Source organism: Phodopus roborovskii, unplaced genomic scaffold (assembly GCF_943737965.1).
Source record: "Phodopus roborovskii unplaced genomic scaffold, PHOROB, whole genome shotgun sequence".
NCBI classification, from domain to species: domain Eukaryota; kingdom Metazoa; phylum Chordata; class Mammalia; order Rodentia; family Cricetidae; genus Phodopus; species Phodopus roborovskii.
Window position 1 is genome coordinate 4,739,026 of NW_026126549.1, and position 19,514 is coordinate 4,758,539.

Consider the following 19,514-nt stretch of genomic DNA (forward strand, 5'->3'; position numbering starts at 1 on the left):
GGACAGAGGTTTGGGACTTTGTGTAAAAAGTCCTGGAGGAAGAAGAACGAATCTGTAAAGTCTAGCACGCTGGAGCCAGGCGGGGCGGGGCGGACAGGAAGAGGCCCTGCCAGGCCTGGGTATAAATGCTGTAGAGGGGGCGGCCGCATTAGGCTTCGAGTGGCGCGCCGAGACCTGCGGTCCCGCCTTGCCTCCCGGGCCGCCCCTGCGAGTCTCGGGCGCGTGTGCACGCTTGCGCGTGCTCGGGCCCTTCCTGGCAGGCTGCTTGTAAGATGAGTGAAGAAGCAGGTGGGGGAGAGGGGAGGCAGCAAGCGAGAGGGCGAGGGGAGCGCGGGCGCTGAGCGGCGCTCACTTGGAGCTCGGAGAGCCAGCAAGACGAGCCTGATTCCATGTCCCCTGCTGCCTCCCTGCCAGACTCCCGAAGATGATGGCCATGAACGCCAAGCAGCCTTTCGGCATGCACCCCGTACTGCAAGAACCCAAATTCTCCAGCCTGCACTCCGGCTCTGAGGCCATGCGCCGAGTTTGTCTCCCAGCCCCGCAGGTACGTAGCGGAGCATAATTACCGCTCTAAGGCACATTTTTTGACAGGCACTTGCTTCATGTTTTTTTCATGTCGCCCAGAACAATCGCCGCTGTCTGAACCCCTCTCCTTGTCTCCCCCGCGCTCTCTCCCGGCGCTCTCTCTCTCATTCATGTCTCTGATCCACACGTCTGTTCCAACAGAGAGGCTGGCTCCGTATTAATTTTTATGACCTGGGCTTTGAGGAGAGGCATCTCGGTTGCTTGAAAATGTGTTTTAATCCTGAGTTGACAGTATTCCCCACTGACCGTGCTGTGCGCCTTCTCGCTTGCAGCTGCAGGGTAATATATTTGGAAGCTTTGATGAGAGCCTGCTGGCACGCGCGGAAGCTCTGGCGGCGGTGGATATCGTCTCCCACGGCAAGAACCATCCGTTCAAGCCCGACGCCACCTACCATACCATGAGCAGCGTGCCCTGCACGTCCACCTCGCCCACGGTGCCCATCTCCCACCCGGCTGCACTCACCTCGCACCCGCACCACGCGGTGCACCAGGGCCTCGAGGGTGACTTATTGGAGCACATCTCACCCACGCTGAGCGTGAGCGGCCTGGGGGCCCCGGAGCACTCGGTTATGCCTGCGCAGATCCACCCGCATCATCTAGGCGCCATGGGCCACTTGCACCAGGCCATGGGCATGAGTCACCCGCATGCCGTAGCGCCTCACAGTGCCATGCCTGCGTGTCTCAGCGACGTGGAGTCAGACCCTCGAGAGCTGGAAGCCTTCGCCGAGCGCTTCAAGCAGAGGCGAATCAAGTTGGGGGTAACCCAGGCGGATGTGGGCGCGGCTTTAGCCAATCTCAAGATTCCTGGCGTGGGTTCGCTCAGCCAGAGCACCATCTGCAGGTTCGAATCTCTTACCCTGTCGCACAATAACATGATCGCTCTCAAGCCGGTCCTCCAGGCCTGGCTGGAGGAGGCGGAGGCCGCCTATCGAGAGAAGAACAGCAAGCCAGAGCTCTTCAACGGCAGTGAGCGTAAGCGCAAACGCACGTCCATCGCCGCCCCAGAGAAGCGCTCACTGGAAGCCTATTTTGCCATCCAGCCACGTCCTTCATCCGAGAAGATTGCGGCCATCGCTGAGAAACTGGACCTTAAAAAGAATGTGGTGAGGGTCTGGTTCTGTAACCAGAGACAGAAACAGAAACGAATGAAGTACTCAGCTGTCCACTGACTGCGGCTGCGGCATCCAGAGGAGCCAGGAGAGCCTAGTGGCATCTCCCCCTTCCTATGGGAGGGACCTTTACGGGACACTCCAGGGTGTTCCCTGGCAGGTCAGGCTCTCTCCCCCAAGTCACAGACTTTCTCCCTTTGTCCCACCTAAATGCCTCCTGGCCATCCTTTCCTCCCTTTCCTCTTTATTCCCACCCCCCCCCCAAAAAAAAAAAAGAATGAAAGAAAGAAAGAAAGAAAAAAGAAAGTTCAGGCGCTAGGGGGAAGAAAATTCAAGAGTCTAGGCAGGATTGACTTTATGCTGTCCGCGGTGCTGAAACTCGTCCTCGCGTGTGCAACTGCAGTGGACCTCAGACCTGTAGCCCCAGGCTAGCAGGCTAGTGAAAGTACCACTTCTTTGTTGAGCGCCATTAGGCAAGGGCAAAGGTAAGGAAAAGAGCGATAGATAACATTACAAAGTCTATGATATTTAAGCGGGATACAAACGTGGAAATTAACTAATTTATTAGAGTATATAAAACACACGTATGTTTCCAAAGGATAGCCTTATAATAACTCCCTTCTGCTTCTAAATCCTACCCATAATATCCGTTGGTTTACCGTACATCCTCATTAATTAGCATGGGTTAATGTGTGAGAAGATGGGAATCAGTAGGATTCCAGGCAAGGTGGGCCCAACCCAGCGCCTGAAAATATTTGGGACTGTTGGTGTGCAGAGGTCAGTGCTAGTGCTAGCTCTGGTTATCTTCCTCAACCTCCTCGAGTTTGAGGAATAATTGCCTTTTGGGCGAGCAGGGTTGGTTGGCGGGGTTGGTTGGCGGTCCCAGACCAGACCAACTGAAGACTCCGGGCCTATGGTCACAGCTCTTGCAAGATTGCCCGCCCAGCCCCAGCATTTCGAAGTGACTGTAACTTCTGGAATCCTATGCAAATCCTTCCAACACATCTAACCTAATTGTTGCACTTTTATTACTGTGGCTGTTGGCATCTTTAGTTCTTATTACTTATTTAACTCCACATTTCCTGTCCCTTTTATGTGTCTCTCTGTGGGAGTTCACTTAATAGTTTTAAGTCAGCAGAGCAGGGCCACAGACAAAACAGGGCCCTTCTCACTGCAGCCACAGCTTTCCATATTTTATTTTCCATTGCTTCCTGTAGTTTGGGTGTTGCTGTGTGAGCTTTGGTTTAATTTCTGAAATAGATACAAATAAAGCATTGTGTTCCTTCTCTTCATCCCTTATATTAACTTCTAAAATAAAGGCTTTATTTTTCAATCTGAATTGCAGTAGTTTTCCTTCTCTGGCGCTAAAGATAACTAGACTTGGAAAGGATTTAAAAATAAAAACCTGTAAGGACTGAACCATCTCTCTTCTCCACTCCCTTCCCAAGCAACTTCATTCACACTCTTACTTCGAACATAATCCATCATCTTACCTTCTCTCTGAACCTCAGATGCCTTCAAAGGCAATTTCCTCCATGCTTCCTAATGCCAAACTTTCATGGTAATCTCTTAACTTGGAAACTTGGAAGCCTGACTGATGGGGGGTTCAAGCTCCATTCCTGTCACTCAGAGGCTAAACCACCCTTGGAGCTAGTTTCCTAACTTTTCTGTGTGTCCTGGTCAAGATTGTTGCTGTACAGATTGAATGCCAACTACCCATCTCACAGTAAGACCATTGAAGCAATCTGGTAGGGGGTGCTTGGCACTTTATAAGAAACAAAATACAATTTTAAAGGATTCAAACAGTTGCAGAGATGAAGGGATAGAGGGAAAGGGGGAGAAAAATAATTGCTCTGATACAATATTGGAGCCTTTTCCAAATTTCTTCAACTCATTGGAAATTGTCATCCGATGATTATTACAGAGTAGTGTGTCTTGGCTGTTCTGCAGAGAGACTGAGGTGCCTGTTGCAAAACACCTCTCAGTGCTTTGCACCCAGTAGATGCCAACGAATGCCAATATCCTTCTCTCTTTTCACTCAATATGAGCCAAAGTTTTTGAGTATGTGTTAGCCTTAGAGACACGTTTGTGGTTTAAAAATTAATGTTACAGGACCAAGAGTCACCTGCACATTTCCCGGGTGCGTCTTCAAAGAGTTCGGGGTCCTTTGCCTATTGCCCGAAATTCAGAGCAAAGTAGGCTTCGGTTCCAAGTCGTGCTTCAAAGTCGCCACATCGCCCCCCCCCCCTCGCCTCTGTAAAAGCAAACTTGTAGCTAGCCCCCAGTTCCGTAGACCTCAGCCCCTCGCAACCCCCTTGCGGAGCAACCCCAGCAATTCCTCCACCTCCCTCTCCATCGGCATCCTTTAATAATAAATGCCCTTATGCCATTACATTATATTGTGGGTTTTGAAAATTTAAAATACGGCTGATGCAATATTAATTGCCTATAGTGGTATAAAACACAGGGCCGGAGCCCAGCCGGGCTGCAGACGAGGCGGCCGAGAACTTCCCGCGCCAAAACGAAGCGCTCCAGAAGGGACGCGCCTTTGCTGGCTGCTGGGTTTCCTGCAGGTAAGAGTCTTAAAAAAGGAAAGAAGAAAGAAAAAATTCTCTCTCTGTCTCTCTCTCTCTGTGTCTCTCTCTCTCGGGGGGGGGGCAAGAAAGATCCCGATATTCACCTGTATCAACTTTAAGAAAAGTTCCCTGATGCTATTTAATTAACTTTTAAAATATTAACCACCGCAAAAGTTTGCGAGATTTTTGGAGAGGCGGACAGAAGCTGCCTGTCTGAAGTGCACTGGGTTAAGAGTTCGAACCGCGCTTCTGCTCCATGTGGCATTGCGGCGCCGGGCCGGCTTTGGGTGAAATATTTTGACCATCTTTTGCCTGAGAGCAGGAGCCAAGGCCCGGTCTGCAAAGCGCCCCACCCTCTCCTTCTTGCTGAGTGCGCCGGACAGGCGCCGCTGGCTCTCCCCTTAGGCTTGTTCAGGAAGCCAGGGGAGATGTGGTTTCCCCAGGATAGTGCAGCGGCCTCTGGCACTGTCCGGTGGAGGTACAGACCTTGCGGGGAGGAGGTAACAGCAGATTCGGGGTTCTCACTGGCCTAGTTTGCATCCTCAGGCCTAACACTGTGACCCTGGGCAAGCCGCATCACTACTTAGCCTCTGCTGGTGACGACTTCTAGTTTGAAAAGTAACCTGAGCATTTATTTCCAGAGAGTCTGGAGCAGGTTTTTCTGTTTTAAATCCCATCAGCTTGCAAAGTTCATCATTTAAGACCGCGTTTGAGTTCTTTGGTCTTACGGAGAGAACGTGAGGCCAATGTGTTTAGAAGACTGCTAAGGGCCTCTGCAGGAGGCAGGGGTGGGTGGGAGTGCCTCTAGGGATCCCGCAAAAGGCGTCCAGGGGCCTTAAACGGAATGGGTTACACAAACACTGACTGGCTGGAAGAACTGGAAGGCGGGAGTCCTGGGTTCCTTAGCTGTGTGGTCTCTGGCTAGTGCCTTTCCCTATGTGCCTGAAAGTGTCTGTTTTGCTCAGTATTCCTTACCTAATGTCCAGCATTGACTGTGGCCTAAAAGTATTCGATAGACATCTGTTGAATGAATGAAATTTTGACTTTGCTAAGTGAAAACATCTCGGGCTAAAACAGAGTCAAAAGGGAGAAGTACTCCTGGGCGGGCATCTAGTTCAAGGTAAAGGCGGTTGTGCTGCATCCATTCAAAAGTGGCCAGGTTCCTTCCTCTTGAAATGGAAGAGGCTGTGCCTGGGACATAAAGTCCTGGAATGGGGAGGAATCAAGACGAAAGGGTCAGAGAATGAAGTTGGCCTTGCCCTGTATGACTGGCCATCCCTTGCTTGCATTTCAGCTCGGGTTCCTGATTTCCTTGCTCTGGGCAGATCAAGAGCACAGTAACTGGTCCTCCATTGATTACAGGGATCTTACTTCTTAGACCCTCTAGGCCTTTGTCTGACAAACGGAAAGACAGAACATAAGAAAAGAAAAACTATCTCCCAGGATGGCTCTGATGATTAAATGGGATTACATTACACAAAGCAGGGCCCTGACTCCTGCAGGCACTGAGAAATATTTTCTCTTTAAAACAGGAAAGAGAGAGTGTTCTGGTGAAGTTCAAGGCTTAAACTGAATTAGATTGACCTGCCCGACCCTTCCCCCTCGAGAGCCACAGCCTGGTCGTCTATAAAAAATGCGAGAAGTTGAGTCTCTGAACTCACAGGTGGCAACATGGAAATTGTAAATTAACTTGCTTTGCACCCGGTGGGGTCAAACTTACAGAGAGAGGATGACTTTACTCTCTGGGAATCTTCTGAGAATATATCTAGTTCCCATTGGAGGAACTTGGTCCCAGTCTGGGGGGGACTTTCAGAAGGTATCTATGCTCCCAAAAGCAGGAGCTAGGATATAGCTCCTCGAATCCCCTCCTTATTTTTATTTTTGAGGGTCTTGGTTTGGTCCCTTCTCTTCTTGGCTTCCTCCCCCCTCTCTACCTCCTTTCCTCCCTCCCTCCCTTCTTCCCTCCCAGCTTCCCTCCCTCTCTTCCTTTCTTCCGTCTTGCCTTCCTTCCTTTCTTTTTTCTTTTTCTTTTCTTTTAAGATAGGGTCTCCTATAACCCCAGGGTGCTCTTGAACTCTGTCAGTATTCTCCCAGCAGGTAGTCTCTGATGCTGCCAGATAGCCCCTTGTTTATTTACACAGCAGTAAAAGCGCTCTGGGAGAGGTAGCTTCTCCGTGGGCTTTTCTTCTACTTCTCAAGGGCTCTTGCACAGCGAAGTCTCCCACACAGCAAGCTTCCCACACGTAAAGCCTCTCACACAGTGAGCCTCTCTCACAAAAGCCAGCCTCTCAGATGCTTCTCGGATCACTGAACAACAATTTTATCTAAAATGCATGGAGGGTTTCCTGTATACCTGGCCGGTTTATACACTTTGCCAGCATTCATTTTCTAGATCCTATACACGGTGAGGAGAATTGATGGATGGATGGGGTAGCGAACTGATGCATACTCAGGGGATAGAGCCCTGAGTGCCTTGTTAGGCTAGTGCTGCTTCCCTTTTAAAGAAGGGCCTCACTGTCGCCCCGGGGCTTCGAACTCTCCTCCTGTTTCAGCCTCCCAAACGCCATAGGCAATGTTATTTTAAATTCCACTTTACAGATAGGAACAGAGAGGCACCGAGGGTCCCATGACAAAGTGAATACGCACTTTGGCGGAGAGATCTGGCTAAATTCCTTTGCCCTTTCTGTCCCCTGTGCCATCCCCAACCCGGGCTGGATCAAGGAAGCAGGGCGGCCTGGGATGGTGGCAGCGCGGAGAGGTGGTGAGAAGCGAGACTTGTAGTGGTCGGTCGTCTTGACTCCGGTGTGCCGCCCTACATCGCTAACTCTCAGCTCCGCCAGACGGCCCGTGGTCCCCGTAAAGTCGTTCAGAGTCCCCGCTGTCCCTCCCCCACCCTGCAGGCACTAGCCGGAGTCTGCCCAGGGCCAGATCCCGCGGGCGCCGAGGAGCACCCGCCCGGGCGGCAGTCCGAGCCCACAAGGGCCCCGCGGGCGAATTAGCCTCCAGTTCGATCGCTACTTTCCGATCAGGTCAGGTTTCCCTCCGCCCTGGACTCTGCTTCCCCGGCAGCCCGGCTCCAGGGGCTATCCCCGGGGTCGAGGGTCATGGGCGCCTCCGGAGGGGCTTCCCCTCGGCTGCGCGGAGCCCCTGGGCTTCGGACCCCGAGGCGCCTCGGTCCTTCCTAAGAGACCCTGCTGCGGCTGGGTCCTGGAGGCAGTCGCTGGCCTCAGCTCAGCTGCCTTCTGATCTGTGGAGGAAAAAATAGACGAACACCTCGGTGGCTCTCGTTTTGTCTCCTTTCTCTCCACCATCATTTAAGACTGCAAAGATATTCGATTTCTGGGTTTTTAGCACAGGAATTCCAACGGATCACCCCTAGGTAACCCAGCTTTCTGTCAGTCTTTGGCCTTAGTGTTGTTTCATATTGAATTGATGACAGGAGGCACCGCCCCGCCATAGTTCCACTATCTGGTGGAATACCACCCCAAATTACCTTCTTGCTCCCTTCCTTCGTAATCCAAGATGTGTGTCAAGTCAGTCCAGCTTCAAATCCCTACCTCTCCCCCTGCCCCAGGCTTTGCCAGGTGGCCCAACTCTGGGCAGATCGAGTTGTTGTCCAAATCTCATAAATCAGAACCATAAAAAGCTTACTTTTGTATGCACTCAATTTCTACCAAACCTAAACTAATTGCATAAATTCCTTTAGGCCACTCAGAGCTGCTCTCTGGGCTGGGATCTGATCAATTAGTCATTAGGTACTCCATTAGCCGGGGTTTAAACTGCCTCATATAAATGTCTCCTGTCAATGTGCTTGTAATTGAATGAATAAAAAAGGTTACAATGATTAGCCCAGAAGATCAGAGTGAGAGGTCAGTTTTATTCAAATATGCTAAAAATGTCTTAATCTAATAATCCTAATAATTAACAATAATAACAAAACAACAATAGTAATTAGCATATATTTAGACAGAAGTCAACCTAGAATTCGTGTCTACTGAAGGAAAAGCTGAGACACACAGCAAGCAACCTTAGTGAGAAGCTGTTCTCTCTCCCATCCTTGACATTTGAGTTTCCTCATCTGCAAATGAGATAGGTAGAAGTGATCCTCCCCACCTTCTCTCCTGTCTCTTTCCCTCCCTTTTCCTTCGCCTTTCCTCATCTTCCCCCCCCCTTCTCCATTCCCCACGCCCATTTCCACTCCCACCCAGTAGCTCAGGCCTCCAACTTGGTTACTGAAGTTGACCTTGAACTTCTGACCCTCCCCCACCTCCACTTCCCAGATGTTGGGGCTCCAGGTGTGGGCCACCACACATAGGCAAAATTCAGTTTTATTAAATTTCCTTAAAAGTACATCTTTATTGTTTTACCTCCTCCAAGTGGGCCTGCTCCTCCAGTAAGATGAGTTTTTCTTTGATGAGGAAGACACCAAGCTCCATGCTGGAGAAAGTGCTGCTGAGCACAGGGTTCATAGAGAAACAGAAGGGGCCTCTCAGTTGGTTGTCTGGATTTTCTGCTAGGAGATACTCAGAGTGCCCTTTGGGTTTTGTCTCTCATTGCACTGACAGATACTAACCTAACTTTAGGAAACCAGCCTAAAGGAGAGAAAAGTTTTGTTGAATTCTTGGTTGCAAAGCTTTGTCCAAACAGCACCTTGAATATCTCCCAGCAGAATTAAATGACAGAAACGGAATCATCTCCTGTGAATACACCACACCACATTGGTATTGGCCTAGTGAGAAAGAACCTAGGGTATTCACAGAGATCTGAGTTCCAAGCCTATTCTCTTCAGTTTGACCTGGGCAAGTCTATTGATGTCCCAATGCCTCCATTTTCCTGGGGGCTTTAACTTCAAATTGAACTAGGTAATATTTGGACTTTTGTGAAGATTCTCAAGATCCCTGAAGACAGTGAAGAAAATGCTTTCTCATACAGATTTTTGAAAGACACCTTTACAAACTCAAATAATTTGCGAGTGTCTTGAAGTTGTTCAATAACAGACCTCCAGGATTCTTGTGTCCCAGGTGTTAAGTCTCAAACTCTGGGGCAAAAGACTGAGCTGTCTATTTAGCATATCAAAGTAGACCTGGCCCGCGGTTCTACCAGCATCCCTCAGTCCCAATCTGATAGGGCATGGCTGATACACCCCACCCTCTACCCTAAACTTCTCCAGCCCAGGAGCTAGGCTGTCCTTCCCCATATCATCCAGCCATTTTGGTTACCTGCTCTGTTTTGGTGTACCCTTTACCTTTCTGGCTTCCCGGTCTGGCTCTCCCCTCCCCTCTCCTCCCTTCCCCCTCCTCACAGGGCTCAGTCTCCCAGAAATTCCCCCTCTGGCTATACTCTACCTTTTATCTACAGTAAAGTCTCCCCCCACCCCCACCATACCTAGGGGTAGAACTTCAGACTTTAGGTGAGTTATATCTTCTTATATGTGGCTATGTAAATACCCCTAAACACTAAAATCAATTTAGCAAACTGGGAAGAAGCTCACAGAAGGCGAAAGGAGGAGTGAATTGTCAGTAAGGGCTCCAAATGCAAAATGAGTTTTCAGGGCAGAAGTTAATCTTTTAAGCTACAAAGTGGGGAAGACCTGAGGATCTGGCCTTGAGGATCAGCAGCTTGAGTGTAGATTTCAAACTGGCAGTGGCCTTGTTCTGGTCCTCTCCTAAAACCAGAGGGCTGGAGGGTGGTGGTGGGGATGGGGAGGGTGTCTTTGAAGCAGCCCATGTACCATTGTGCTCTGTGTATATGATTTGGTTTTTTTGACATGTATTTTGGCTTCCTTTTCTTTCCTGTTTTTCTTTTCTTTTTTTTTTTTTTTTTCCTTAGAGCATAACAGTGTAATCAAAATTAGTCTGGTGGGCCTCTAATCTCACTACTTGAGAGGATTCGGCAGGGGTATTGTTTCAGCCCAAGAATGGAATCCCACCTTTGAAATAAAAATTAAAAACATTTTTTAAAAAAAGTTTTAATTTTTTGTTTTTGTGTACATTATGTATATGCACGGTGTGTGTGTGTGAGTGTGAATGCAGAGGTGTTGAATCCCCTTGGAGCTGAAGTGACAGGCAATTGTGAGTTGCCTGACATGATTGCTGGGAGCTGAACTTAAGTAGTTTGGAAGACCAACAAGAACTCTTAGGCACTGAACAATCTCCATAGACCCCAAACTACACTATTTTTTTCTCTTTTTAATCAAAAGCCATTTTTTTCTCACATATTATATCCTGATTTTGGTTTCCCCTCCCTGTACTCCTCCCCATCCTTTCCCTCCTCCCCTTCCATTCCAATCCACTGTCTTTCTGTGGATCATTAATTAGAAGACAAACAGGCTTTTATGAGATGATAATAAAATATAATAAAACAAAACCTACACATCAGAATTGAACAAACCAAGCCAACAGGTGGAAAAGAACCCAAGAGAAGGCCCAAGAAACACAGATCCACTTGTTCATGCACTCAGGAATCCCAGAAAAATGTTAAATTGGAAGCTATAACGTATATGCAAAGGACCTGTAGGCTAAAAAGAGGGAAGAAAAAAATATAAATAAAAATTTTAGAAAGAAAAATTGAAGGAAGATAGGGAACCTCCAAAGATGTCACTGAGGTCCCTTTCTGTGGGTTTTCTAAGGCTGTTGTGCAGCCTATATCCTAAAGAGTGGCTTGCATACCCAGTGAGATTTTCTTGGAGGAAACTAAATTTTCATTTGCAAGTGGTCAGACCACATTCTTAAACAACAACAGACAACAATCTGAAAGAAAGGCTACCAAGTGTCCCATGTCCTGGGTTTCTAGATTGTAGACTTCTGGGACTGTGTGGTAGAGATATGACATACTCACCTCTTTCCCTCCCCTCTCCCCTTCTCTGGATGCTGAGTGTATGTATATCCATTCAGGTGTCCTTGGAGGCCATAAAGGGCTGTTAGATCCTCTGGAGTTACAGATGGTTGTGAGCCACACAATGTGAACATTGGGCACAAAATCTAGGTCTTCCCAAGAGCAGCATGTGCTCTTAACCTCTGGCTATCTTCCTAGCCCCATATGTCTCATTTTACACAAAATGCTTATATCATTGTGAAAGCCCTTTTCCTGTCCTCATTACCTCCTTGAAGCCCACCTACAGATACCATCATATTGGGGATTAAGGCTTCTGCTTGAAAATTGAGGTGGGCACCATACTCAGCTCATAACTTATAGCCTACTGTGTGCCAATAAAGTGAGCTTATATGGCATCCTATACACTAATATTTGGTCTACAAGAATAAAATATTAACTAGTGTAACTTTTTTTGTTTTAGGACATAAATTACACACAAGCACATATTAGTTAATACTATCCTCTCAGGAGCAGCAGGGAATGGATTCCAGACACCCTGATGATACAAAATTTGCAGGTACCATGTTCCTTATTTTAAACCAAACAGTATTTACATAAATCTGTATGCATCATCCCTTGTACTTTACCTCTAGGTTACATATAATTTATTATGCAGTGTGAATACTATGCAAATAGTCATTGCATTGTTGTTCTACTTTGCTTTTTGTGGCTGTGATAAATACCATGTCCTGAAACTACTTGAGGAGGAAAGGGTTTATTCCATCTTACACTTCCAAGTAGCACACTGAGGAAAGTCAGGGCAGGACCTTAAGGAACTCAAGGCAGGAACCTGGATGCAGGAACTGAAGCAGAGACCACAGAGGAATGCTATTAACTGGCTTGCTCTCCGTGCCCATATTCTGCTAGCTTTTTTATCCAGCCCAGATTCACCTATCTGGGCATGGTACCTCCCACAGTGTGCTGAGCCCTACTGCACCAATCATCAGTGATCACAATTTCCCACAGACAGAGCCATAAACCGATCTGGACTGGGCAGTCTCACAATTGAGACTCCCTTTACCAAGTTCTCTCAAGTTTGTGTCAAATTTATCATAAAAAGTAACCAAACCAATTGCGTCCTTTAAAAAAACAAAGCCTATATGTGGTATATACATGTGTGTTCAAGCATGACAGTGCACAGATGACTGTGGGCATCTTCTCATCACTTTCCCCTTTAGTTCCTGCTAAATCTGGGGCTTGCTGATTCAACTAGTCTAGCTCACCAGCTTACCCAGGGATCCCTTGTCTCTGCTTCCTGAGCACTGGGATTACAGATGGATGCCACACCCACTGGCTTTTATATGGGTGCTGCTGATCCTGGTCCCCAGCAGGACCAGGTTTGCACGGTAAGAGCCATCTCCCCAGCTTGTATTCTTCAGAGAAAATAAAAGGACAAGGTATTTGCATGTCCACTTCAAATACACCATTTTCTTGGTTGTATCTGTGGATTTAAGCCCCATAGATAGGGAGAATCTATTGTTTGTGTTAAAACAAAACAAAAACCCAACAACAACAAACCAACCAACCAACCAAACAAACAAACAAAAAACAACCTCTTAGTGATCACTGTGAAAGACTTGAGATTAACAAATATTTGAAACCAAGTCAGTTTACAAACTGTTCTATCTTCCCGTGGTTCCTGGGCTCACCACTGTGCTAGGTTTGCTCCAGTGGGAGAAAATAGATGGTGCTTTGAAAGGTGAGATCAGAAGGGGTTTTATGGGAAAGAAGGCTTACTTTTGTTCAATGGGGGTCCTGTGGGGTGTAACCAGATAGGAAAGAAAAGTCACACAGAGAAAAGATTTCAATTGCAGAGAAAGTCCCGACAGTCATCAAAGCTAAGCTGAATTATGACCCCCACCAGAGCAGAGCAGTGCAGTAGAGAGCCTGGTGAGTTCCAGGATGTGTGGGGAGGATGTTAGTGTTAGATGTATGGCTGGGATGAGGTGGTATCTCTTGACCTGAGAGCTGAGGCTGCAGTATTTTCAATAGGTCATTCCCAGCTTCTTCAGGTGATAGTGTAAAGGGACTGTCAAATCAGAAGCGTGTACAGCTTCCTGGAGTATTGAGGAACATAAGTATTAATTAAGTTCTGTTAATCTTTGCATTTGCTTTTGGAATATCAAAGTACTACTGATTAGGCCTTAGGCTTTATTGGATTAGAAAACCCCCAAATACTTCGTTAGTACAGGAAGCCATGAAGTTGTTATTTAAAAAACTATGGTGAGGGGACTGAATTGGGTGCCTTTCTTGCTTGTTGGTATGATATTTTCTTTTCTATTCTTGTTTTTTCTTTTTTAGGGAAAAGGGAGAGAGAGAGAGAGAGAGAGAGAGAGAGAGATGGGCTTGGCTTGGTGGCTCCCATCTATAATCCAGCTATGTGGAGACCTAAGGCAAAGGGATCAAAAGTTTAAGGCCTCTCTGGCCTGGAGTGTGAGCTCAAGGACAGCCTAGACAGCTTACTGAGATCTTGTCTCTAAATAAAGTGTAAAATATGAAAGCTGAAAGGTAGCTGGGTTATTAAGTGCTTGTCCAGTATGGGAAAGGCCTTGGGTGCAATCCTGAGCACTTCCCCATCCCAGTTTTGAAGGTCTTCTTTCTGTCTCCTTAATATTTCCATTTATTTATTTATTTAGTTATTTAGTTATTTAGATTTGCTTGCTTGTTTGTTTGTGTTTTGAGACGGCCTCACTGTGCAGTCTGGAATTTGCTATGTAGGCCAGGCTAGACTCTAGAGAGCCACTTGCCTCTGCTTTCCCAGTGCTGAGATTAAAGATGTGCATCACCATGCCCGGCCTTCTTCCTGATCAGATCTGATGGTCGGGAAGGCTGGTACCTGTTGTATTTTCATTTGGGCCCTGGGAGTGCTCTAGAGGCAGTAGGCCACGTGGAAAGCTCTAAAGAAATAGAGATACAAAGATTAAGTTGTTGAACCGACAAACGCACATCAGCTCCGGGATTCATAATATTTATTTCATGTCTACCCAAATAGGGATTTTCAGGAGCCTCAGATGCTGAGTACCTTGGGTTACCCTTTCCAGCAGTGAATGCTGTCAACTGTTGGATTCTAAAACAGAAAACCCTGCTACAGGTACTGCATGCTTAGGGTGACTCTTCAAAATAAAAGCTACCAGCAACCCAGAGGTGATGGGACTTCCCCAGAGTCATAGTGTTAGAAAATGGTCTATTGGTTACACAGATGAGGCCAGTAAGATCCCCAAATCTGAATCTGCTGTTACACCCCACTCCCCAATGTTGAGGCCATTGCACTATCCTGAGGAAACCATATCTCCCTGGCTTCCTGAAAGTTATCTTCCAACCCTTTTATTGAGTATATTCCCTAACATTTAAAGATTTTTTTTTAAAAAAAGGAAAATCTTTTTCTCTTTGTATTAAAGAAGAAAATGTGTGGGGCTAGAAAGAGGGCTCAGCAGTTAAGAGCACACTTTCTTACAGAGGATCCAGGTTTAAGTCCCAGCACCTACAAAACAGCTCACAATTTAAAACTCCAGTTCTAGGGCATCTGATGCCCTTTTCTGACCCCTGTGGGTACAGGTATGCATGCAGTGCACAGATATTCATGCAAGCAAAATACTCATGCACATAAAATAAAATTAAAAAAAAATACTGGTTTGTGTAGCTTCATAGAAAATCTCAGCGCAACTAGGACTATACAATGAGAATTGTCTCAGTAACACCTTTTTTCTTACATGGATGCTATCTTTTCAGTTATGTGTCTAAGATTATTACCTTCAACCTCTTTCAAATGTCTTTTCTCATCTCTGTCCCTGTATTTAAAGACTACTGAATTAAATGAGAAAAAAATGTTGGTTGTTACTAGATATGGTGGTACACATAGTAATCCCAGAATGTGGGAAGCCGAGGTAGAAGGATTGGGAATTTGAGGTTAGCCTAGGTTATAGAGTAAAGCCCTGTCCAAAAGAAGAGTTTTTGTTTTGTGCTTTCTTTTCTTTGTTTTTCTACTTGCAGTGAGTCTCAACCTTCCTAGTTCTGCGACCCTTTAGTACAGTTCCTCATGTTGTGGTGACTCCTAACTGTTAAGAGTAGTTTTCCTGCAGGTCTGGTTCCACAGCTGCCCTAGCCCCAAATAACACACAAACATTCTGTATTAGATATTATGTTGTTGGCCAATTACTAGTGTTTCTTATCAGCTAGCTCTGTCTTAAATATTAAACCATTTCTATTAATCTAAGTATTTCCACACGGTATCATCTTACCTGAGAGAGGGGCCAGAGTTCTGCTCTCTCCATACTCCATCTTGAATCTCCTCCTTACTTCTTCCTCTCTTCTCCTAGTCTCCTAGTCTTGCCTATCTTGCTTTCTTATTGGCCAACAGTGCTTTATTCATTAACCAGTATGAGAAACATATTTACAGAATGACATCTCCCATCACCTAATCATAAAATTATTTACTTATTTTTTTTAACAGATTTATTCATTTATGACGCATACAGCGTGCTGTCTGCCTGTCTGTCTGTAGGCCAGAAGAGGGCTCCAGAACTCATTACAGATGGTTGTGAGCCACCATGTGGCTGCTGGGAACTAAATTAAGGACCTCTGGAAGAGCAACCAGTGCTCTTAACCGCTGAGCCTTCTCTCCAGTCCCCCATAAGATTGCTTTTATTGCTACATTATAACTAATTTTGTTACTGTTCTGAATCATAATTTTTGGAGATAGAGGTTTTTCTAAGAGGGTTGCGACCCACATGTTGAGAATCACTTTACTGTTTCTTTGGTTCTCCAAGGTACTGGTTTTCACTTTTGGACAGGCTAAATTCCTAGTGAAGACTCCCAGTTTCCTGCCTGGAGGGTTTATGTCTGACTATTCACATTCAAGTTGCTGAATGGATGAAGAGGAGTGGAATTGCCAGCATTCACAATTTGCAATTTTATTAATTTCTTTGTTTTCTAGGTGATTTCTTACCTGTATTCCTTCCCTCATTGCTGTGACAAAATACTTGACAAAAGTGACTTTAAGAAGGCGAGGTTGACTTTGATTTAGTTTGAGGGTGAAGTTCATGATGGCTAGGGAAGGAGGCAGCTAGCTGGTTACATCAAGTCTGAAGTTAGGAACAGACAGGGATGAATGCTGGTATCCAGCTCACTCTCCTTTTTATTCAGTCTGGTACCTAAGCCCATGGAATAGTGGCTCTTTCTTCCTCTATCAACCCTATCTACAAACTCCTGCACAGACATTTGTCTTGAAGGTGATTCTAGATCTCAGGAAGTTAATGGTTAATATACACCATCACACTATCTGGAACTGCAGTTGGTATCTCAATCATAAATGTCTATTTTCCAGTAACCAAATGCCTATCATTATAGCAGTTTGGAGTAAGGACGTGGCCCACTGGGCCAAGTGGAAGAAATGAACTGGGAGACAGCAGACAGGAGTAACTGTTTCTGAAAAACTCTCAGGTAATCCCATGGAACCCATGCCTAATTCCCCGTTCCAGGCACATGCTCCTCTGCATCTTCATAAGGCTATAAGAGATTTTGCTATGTATGCATTTCAGGGTGCTTACATGTCACCCAGAGTATATTATTTATATATTGCTAATGCTTATTTCAAGCTTAGGGTTTTGGAGACAGTGGGTTTGATGCATTCAGCCAGACACTGCAGCTGTAAGTCTCCAGATAGAAGATATGCCTGGAGGGCTGAGGACTCCCGGAGGGCCAGGGGGCACACTAGATGCTCTTTGTATCCCTTGAAACTGTGTGCATAGTGATACCTGTTGTGTTCCTACCCTTGCTAAGTCTACAGCTTGTATCAAATTATTGGAAGCCTCCATAACCACCGCCACATCTGAGAGCCATTTCTCAAGGGGCCATAAGTACTGCTGCCTGCTAATAGATGAAGATGCAGGCAACAGAGTTAAAACAAACCTTGGTAGCAAAGTCCGTTGTGGTGATTTTACCTGATACTATAGCTCTTACTTGGGTTCAAAGAAAGTTTGGTTTCCTTAAGGACAAAGCACACCCATGTTGAAATTCGAGGTGGAAAATAACAGATGAAACTTGTAACAGATCTGTAGTAACAAACTCAGTCACTGGAGAACAAGTCAATGAGAAAAGCCAGGGCTGTACCTTAAACTAGAGAGCAGCGCACACCTGGCTTAAATCAGACAGGCTTCCCAGCATCTGTTCACCACAATTGCTGTGTGAATGGAAGCAGATTGAGCAGGTCTTCTCATTTCCCCAGAAAGGACAGCAATCTAGGTTTCTTAAAATATAATATCTCCTCTTGTCTCTTACCATAAAATAAATCAAAATTTAAAACCAACTAGGATAAGCCAAACATATCTATGGGCCAGATAGCTCACAAATCAGTAATAGGTACTATCTGATGTAAGCTCTTCTTTTCCTTTGACTTGTTGGAAGCCTACATCCCAAAATAAAGATGCTCCAAATGCTATCCTTGCCGACTATAGAAAGTTCTAGATTAGCTTTTGGATCTCTGGAACTGTCTCATATTAGTGGTGTGTGTGTGTGTGTGTGTGTGTGTGTGTGTGTGAGAGAGAGAGAGAGAGAGAGAGAGACAGAGAGAGAGAGAGACAGAGAGAGAGAGAGAGAGTTTTTAGAGTGTAGTAAATTCTAATGACATAAAATGAAGAAAGAATACTGGCTTTAGTCCTCTTAGCTGTACATTTAGAATTTCCTGGGAGAGTTATAAAAAAAATACGATGGAATAGAAAGGGAGGAATAACAGTGTTAGATTGATTTAAAGGATTCTAGAAAGGTCACACCTTGTCACATAAAACATTCTGAGATTATAGAAATGTTCTTTTGTTTTCCTAGAAAGTTCTCACAGCATAGCCCAGGCTGTCCCAGAATATTTAATTGTCTTGTCTCAGTATCTCAAGTCACTGTTCTAACATGGTAGCCATATTCACATATGGCTGTTGAGTGTTTACAATGTGGACAGTGCAACCAAGAAACTAATTTTTGGTTGCATTTAATTTAATTTAAATTTAAAAGCCACAATGACATGTAGTTACCATATTGGGAAGTGAAGAGTATGGCTCCCCAGCCCACACCCTGGAGGTAAATGAGTGTGAAACAGCTACGGCCCAAGGTTTATACTCATACATGTGCACATGTTTTCTCAGATTTCCATGATTTCTCTGAGGCTGCTGCTTGAGAGCGAGTGTGTTTGTTTGTTTGTTTGTTTAGAGAGAGTCTGCTATAGCCCAGCCTGGCCTTGAATTCACTGTGTAACTGACACTGTCCTCGAACTTTTGATCTTTTTTACCTGCACCTCCCAAGTACTGGGATTATAGTTGAGAGTCACCATAGCTGTCTGAGAACAAGTTTTCAAAGGGAGTGTGTTTGAAGAAACATTCTCGCTAAACATTTTTAAATAAATACATTCAATTAGTAGTATGTGGGTGTATATGCAGATAGAAAACAAAATGACTGTCATCTTGGGACTATCAGCTATGTAGATAGTTACCAAATTATGATCACCACATCACTGGTGGCTCAGCTACCAGTGTGCCGCAGGTAGATGAGATAGGTTGTTGTTTTGATTCCAGAACTTGGAACTTTGAAGTCTTTTACAAATTAGGGTGAGAAAGAAATATAGAATGTAACCCTCTCCAGAACCTTGTGGCCTAAGCATGACCCTTCTGGCCTTTCTCTCAGTGGCCGCCATTACTTTGAGGAGTCTGGTGTTTCTCACATCCCGGTTGCTCAGAGCCCAGTAGAACAAGGTTTCAGTACAGGTTCCATTTGTGGCGAGACACAGACAGAGCAGAAACCCTGGCATACAGTGTGCTTGCCTGTAATCCTCATTCTAAAACTGATGGGCTCATGGGCTACAGTTTGCTGACCCATAGTGTAGATGTCTTTCATGAGTCATCCACATCCTTTTTCTGAGTTGTTTTGATGCTGGATCTTTCTGTCTTCAGTGGTTCCAGGCTCTCCTGAGATTCCTGTAGGGCTGTTTGCCTGCTGCTCTCCAAGCAGGATCTACATACATGGGGGACTTTTGGCAGGACCTCAGCCCTGCCCAAGGAGGATGTCAATTTGATTCCTTGTTTTTCTGCATCTTCACTTTAAAGAACAGCACTGACAACATCCTCCACCTCCCCCGCCCCCACTCTGAACAAAGTACATGAGACCAAAAGAAAAAACGTCCAAACCATAAAACCATGCTGAGGCCCACAGAGCCCGCCTCTGGCAAGCTGCATACTTCTGACTGTAGAAAGCCCCTCAAAACACAGCATCTGCTTACACTGAAGATTGGGGTAGAATCTGGCAAAGTTAGAGTGACGGAAAATCTGCTCCACAGACCAGTCAACCTGGAGTGTGGAAAGCTGAAAAACTGAGTAAAAACTTACAAAACTCC

General features: G+C 45.8%; 1 protein-coding gene across 1 annotated transcript; it reads left to right on the forward strand.

The window, feature by feature from the left end:
- The first annotated feature begins 214 nt into the window (after window positions 1-214).
- Window positions 215-1,949, forward strand: Pou4f3 (POU class 4 homeobox 3). Its single transcript, XM_051200849.1, has 2 exons — window positions 215-544; window positions 858-1,949. Exons 1-2 carry the CDS (start codon window positions 425-427, stop codon window positions 1,752-1,754), a joined length of 1,017 nt encoding a protein of 338 aa, XP_051056806.1. The 5' UTR covers window positions 215-424; the 3' UTR covers window positions 1,755-1,949.
- The last annotated feature ends 17,565 nt before the right edge of the window (window positions 1,950-19,514 follow it).